The following is a 5,778-nucleotide window of genomic DNA, read 5'->3' as shown; positions in this document are numbered from 1 at the left end:
CGGTTTTGTCTTTTTTATTCGATTTTAATTTCCTTTCTTGAATCTGCATCAGTCGGCGGTTGTCGTCCCACAAGAAACTACTGAGAAAACTGCCCTTCGTGGACACTTAACAGCTACAGCCGGTTGGTCCCCACAAGTGAACTGGTTGGTGATTGGCTGCTGTGGCCACATGTCCACTGGTGACAGAACGTGGTAAGCATTGCTGATACCGGTGACACAGGAACTAGACGGATCCCGTTAGGTCGCATTCACTCGGACAAGTGTGATATCTGGAGAAGATACTTCGGCATAGAAAAATCACATGTCTACCAGCGCGATATCTGTCTAGTGCGATGCAAGAAAAATGCATCGTGGGACACGTTAAAATCACGTGTCTTTTAACTAGTAATAAACTGTATCACACTCGCTTGAAAGTCGCAGGTGTGCGCAATACGAATAGAAGAAAGTTTGTAGATCTAGTTCAAAAAGTTCCTAACCATGTACAATGCTGATCGGGTGGTCTGCCCAATCACCACTAAATAGGGCTGGAAGGTACAATTGGACTAAGGTCCTCACTGCAGCCTTATTCCTTCTGAGGAGGGGACCTGCTGGGTGGCGGCAGAAGCTTTTTGGCGCTCTGGTCACTACATAGTATAATGTATGCCCTCAGCCGGATACAAGGTGGGACATCTGATACGGCACAAGAGTCATCGCTGGTGCATCACCAGTAGCCAAGGGGAGCGCAACGGCATCACCAAAAGGGACATAATGGATGAGTCATAGGAAGTAGTGCTGACTAATTTTAAATGAATGAATGACGACGTCGGTCAAAGTGGCCAGGGCCCTCAGAGTCTGGTTGAGTGACCCGACCAGGGATTTAGAAGGTGGAGTATATAGGGATAGCATCCTACAAAAGATGCCTTCTAGTAAAATCTGCATTGGCATTTCTCCTCTGGCTGGCCTCAAATTCTCTTCCAGGTTCAATAATGGCTAGGAGATATTCCTTACATGAACCACTCTTCCCCTATTTCACACAGTTCTCTGTTTGGCCCCAGTTGGAGAAGATCTTAGGAAATTTTCCTTCTTTTGACTTCATATCTTTTAAGATTAAGAAGAAAATGCCACTTAAGTCCTTTCAAGGCCTAAAGGAAATGATCTCCCAGATCCAGAACTACGAATAAATATCCTGACAGAAGAAAAGTCATGGTCCGAAGAAACAAAACTGTCCTCTTCAACAGGGTGGCAAAAAAGTAAAGAAGATTGACGCCTGCCCTAAAGAACCATGGCTGGGGGCAAGATTAAGGGCTTCTCTGTGGTCAAAGACCACCTCAGACACCTGCATCTCATCAACTATAAAAAAGAGGAGACACACTGTGAACACCAGCAATAATCCAGTTTTTTATTCCGTTTCTTCAAGAATTCATAGAGAAGTCTGCTCTGGAGGAAGGTCCATCTACAGATAAGAGGGCAAAGGAGTCAATTCCAAGATATTCCCGCTCCCAAAGTGAGGAGAAGAGTGAAGGCTGTCATAGACCTCAGCTTACTCAACCAATTCATTCACAAAAAGAAATTGAAACTAGAGACCGTCCACTCAGTCATCACAGTGCTGGAGCGAGGGGACTTCTTTACTACCGTAGACCCTTACTGATGCAAACTGTCATCTACCCAGCCACAAGAAGTTTTTGAAGATTTCAGTTCACGTGGACACTGGAGTCCGCCATATTCATTTTACATATCTGCCATATGTCATCTCATCCGTGTTGAGTGCGTTTATGGTAGTACTAACCTCAGCTCTCAGAATGAAGGCTATATGCGTCCTACCAGACCTAAACAATTGGTTAGCAACGGCTCCTCAAGCAAAATCTTCAGGTAACCATTCAACTCTTGCAAGACCATGGATTTACAATTGACGTACCTAGGCCTTAGTGTGGGAGCCCTCTGGTTCCTACTGGAAACTGTCTCCAGAGAGAATAACCAATACTTTGTAGACCTGTGGTGGGATATAAAGCTTTCGACTGAGCAGTCATAAGTACCATGAGGGTATTGAGTCTTCTAATTTACGTTGTAGTCACTATTCCAAGTGAAAAGGGTGCACATTTGAACATCGAAGAGCAATGTTCTTTTCTCATGGCTCAGATGCCACAAGTACCTAGACAGGGCCATATTAATCCACCCTTCTGTCATGTTCTACAGGGGTGGTTACACCCTGAACATCTCCGGTATAGGAAGTTTTTGGGTGCCCAGCCCCAGAGCTGACTCCACTACAGATACCTCCTCCAGGGGCTAGGGTGTCCATGTGGACTACCTTGGGGTCCAAAGGATGTGGAATAAGAACAAGGCCTTATCTTCTAACATGAAACAACTTAGAGTGTTCAGACTTGACCAGTCCCTCTTTCAGGCTCATCCCCACAATCATCATCTTCTGGTAGAGTCAGACAACAGACACACTCTTTTACTATCAAAAAGCAGGGAGGTGCGAAAAGCCAGCAGAGGGCCAGCGAATGCGGAAAAATATATGTTCTGGGCGCAGGCTTCCTGTAAATCCATAGGACTCGGAGATACTATTACTACAACGCCACAGTCCCAGTAAAAGGACAAAAGGCCAGCAAAGCCGCCCTCACAAGGTGTATGAGGGGGACAATCGACAAATGTTCTGACTTCTTGGGGCTACCTTCCCATATACACATCGGAGCACATTCTACAGCTACATCCTGGACTGAAGTTGGACATGTGCCGTTAGATCGACATGAGCAAGCTACCCAGTGGTCACCTTGATCCTTACTACATGTTAGACAAGTTCTCAACCCTGGACTCGAGAGAATCAAGATCCAGCCAAAGTCTTATTGCTTTACAAATCCCATTTGTGCTTGTCCTGCCGGAGGACGATCAGGAAAGTGACAAGTTTTCTTACCAAAATTTCTCTTTCCTGGAGTCCATAGCACCACAAGTCCCCCACCCCAAGTTATAATTTAGTATTGCCTCGTTATAATACACTCTCTTAAGTCTTCCGCCTTGCTTTAGAGGGGAGGCTAATTGATTAGTTAAATTACGGCTTATTAACCTATTTGGTTGTACCTGGGGGACTTAACCCATTTGTGCTGGTGTTGCCTACAGACTCCATGAAATTGAAATTTCGGTAAGCACGTTTACACGATTTCAAACGTTATGGAAAGATGCAAAAAAAAGCCCAACAAAGATGGATGATCCCGAATTTCTTTAACAATAATTGATTTTTAATCTTACACAATGTGTTACAGTTCAGAGGTGAGATGATATATAAGCTGCCCAGATGGCACTACCGGTAACTGTCGGGTATCTATAAGGTGCACGACTGTAAAGTCTCTCCCATGGGGAACCTATTTTTCACCTGACCATAAAAAGTTCCAGCCAAACTTTAGGGAAACGCCGCTGATTGTTGCCTCCAGGGGTGAGGGCTCCATTGTTAGGGGTGATAGATGTCTTAGGCAATGGGTCTATCTACATATACTTATATACAGTCCAATATTCTACAACAATCACATACATCAGCCCATCATAACTCTGCAAGAACCAATCGGTGGCCTCATCTGCTTTATATACACAAGCCGTAACCTACGTCCCGGTCACACTCTGCAGGAGATGTAAATATCTTTAATCCGACTGGTCAGCGTTCTTCTCAAGTCTGTTAGGGGGTCCAGCCCTTGCACTTTGCTGTTACGGCCGTATATCAGTTGTTTAAAGGATTCCTGCTCTAGCAGCGGCCTCATGTTTTGTAGGAAGAAGCCCTCGCAGTACAGAGCCAGCTCCGGGGCGTTGTGAATCTGCAGGACGGAACAGAAGGGAGTTAACTAAAGAGTAACTGCACTTTTTAAAAACTTTTGACCTATCAGAGGTCCATTGGAAGGTTTTGATCAGTGATCTGGGAACTGAGATCCCCGTGGATCGCTGAAGTGCTCACCCAAGTACTGTGCCAGCGGTCTTCATTGACTGTTGGCTCCTCTTGGCAGCTGAAGACGGATTCATAATGTCTATCGATGTCTTTGCATCCGTCTTCAGTTGCCGAGAGGAGTCTGAAAACAACGCTGACAGCCGAAGGGGCGCACAGCACTTGGGTGAGCACTGCAGCCCCTTCACATCAGTCTTCAGCGTCCATATTCCCACTGTTCAAAAGTTTTTAAAACTTTTGAGACGTGAACGGCGCAGCTACTCTTTAAGTACAGTTCACTGTTTTAAATCCTGGATCTGGGGGGACAGTCCTGGATTCCAGATGCTGGCTCGAGAGACATGCCAAATATCCAGATTTCATTTTTGTGTCCTTGCCATGCAAATATAGTTGAATACAGCGGTAGAGCAGGAAGGTGTCCGTTCCCTAATCCACCACTCATCATCCGACCCCTGCAGGCAGGAGCTTGCAGCGCTCCGGCAAAGGGTGCTCCTCGTCTCAGTACTTCCCCCCAGCCGCCTGCTCAGGAAATGTAGCAGCAAGATCGGTGCAAAGCCGTGCCCGCAGGGTCCACTGCCCGGTCAGGGTCACCAGGGACGTAGGTGAGGGGTTGCAGTATCAGTTGGGAGCATCTTTATTATGAGGTGGTATTAAGGGGAGTGGGCATGTATGGACAGGCAGGCATATAAAGTAAGGTTCAGGGCCTTGGCTTAAAGAGATATTCCAGGACTCTCATTTTTTTCTGTTGCCCAACAGGTCAGCAGTTGAGGATTGACGGGGACCTGCCTGCCGCTCAGCTGATTCCTGGAGCCGCTGTCACTGCGGGTTGGTATTGCAGGTGCAGCTCCCGTCAAATGCAATGCAATACCAACCCTGGTCGTTGCACTATAGTCAGCGCATTCTGCTTCCTGCGCTGACCACATTGACAGCAAGCCTGGGAATTGGTGGGGAACAAAGCGAGGGTCACCAATCATCTACAGCTGACCGGTCGGTCATCAAGAGCAAAAATAAAGTACTCTAATACTTCTTTAATAGCTCCGTGCGCTGCAGCCGGTCTCCCTCACTCTTGCAGGTGGGGAGGTTTGGTACAAGTAGTGCAGAGCAGGGGCGTAACTATAGTGGGTGCAGGGGATGCGGTTGCACCCGGGCCCAGGAGCTTTAAGGGGCCCAAAAGGCCTCTCTTCTCCATATAGGGAGCCCAGTACTATGAATAGAGCATTATAGTTGGGGGCCCTGTTACATATTTTGCATTGGGGCCCAGGAGCTTTAAGTTACGCCTCTGGTGCAGAGGACTCCTCCATCGCATCCCAATAGGAGCGGGAGCTGCGGCCATGTAGAGAGAAGGCAGCGGGGTGGAAGAAGACCTACCTTGGCGTACTTGTAGATGCTGACGCAGTTGTCTCGGTCGATGTTCTGAGCGCAGATGATCTCGCAGTGTCGCTGAAGGGCTTCCAGCTGGAAGTGGCTGGCGGCAGAGAGAAGCTGGAACAGAAAGGCAACCATTAAGGACTCATTCAGATGAATGGCAGTGGCGTCCGAGAATCGCAGGCGGAACTGGCACGGAGCAGCACACGGACCCGTCTATAGGTACTCGGCGCAGCGCGAGTCCTCCTGTCATCCACCATACTGACCAGAACAGGACCGGCAGGGTTTTTGGTTTTTAAAATTTTTTTTTTGTCACACGGACCATTGGTCCACGTAAAAAAAGTTATTAAACAGCAAGAGAAACTTTTACCGTCTCTCCCAATCATATAGTCTGTTGCCAAATTGGTCTCTGAAATAAGTCCCAACTGGGCGGGGCTTATGCAGATCTGCCCCAACGTGGGTTTTTTTTCCCTTTTGGTTGCAAATGGATTGGAATCAGGCTGAAAAATACG

The 5,778-nt window shown here is 47.3% G+C and overlaps 1 protein-coding gene across 2 annotated transcripts in view; it reads right to left on the bottom strand.

The window, feature by feature from the left end:
- Positions 1-3,196: 3,196 nt before the first annotated feature.
- ABTB2 (ankyrin repeat and BTB domain containing 2) overlaps positions 3,197-5,778 on the bottom strand; it is a 108,831-nt gene continuing 106,249 nt past the window's right edge. For both annotated transcript variants that reach the window (XM_066583514.1, XM_066583515.1), the window contains exons 16-17: positions 5,270-5,383; positions 3,197-3,779 (exon numbers count right to left, since the gene is read on the bottom strand). In XM_066583514.1, the coding sequence (XP_066439611.1) occupies positions 3,582-3,779; positions 5,270-5,383 (312 nt within the window). In that variant the 3' untranslated portion in view covers positions 3,197-3,581. The remainder of the gene's footprint in view (positions 3,780-5,269; positions 5,384-5,778) is intronic.

The sequence above is a fragment of the Eleutherodactylus coqui genome, chromosome 11 (assembly GCF_035609145.1).
Source record: "Eleutherodactylus coqui strain aEleCoq1 chromosome 11, aEleCoq1.hap1, whole genome shotgun sequence".
NCBI classification, from domain to species: Eukaryota; Metazoa; Chordata; class Amphibia; order Anura; family Eleutherodactylidae; genus Eleutherodactylus; species Eleutherodactylus coqui.
The sequence above is the reverse complement of the archived record's forward strand: the minus strand, read 5'-3'. Positions and strand labels throughout refer to the sequence as shown.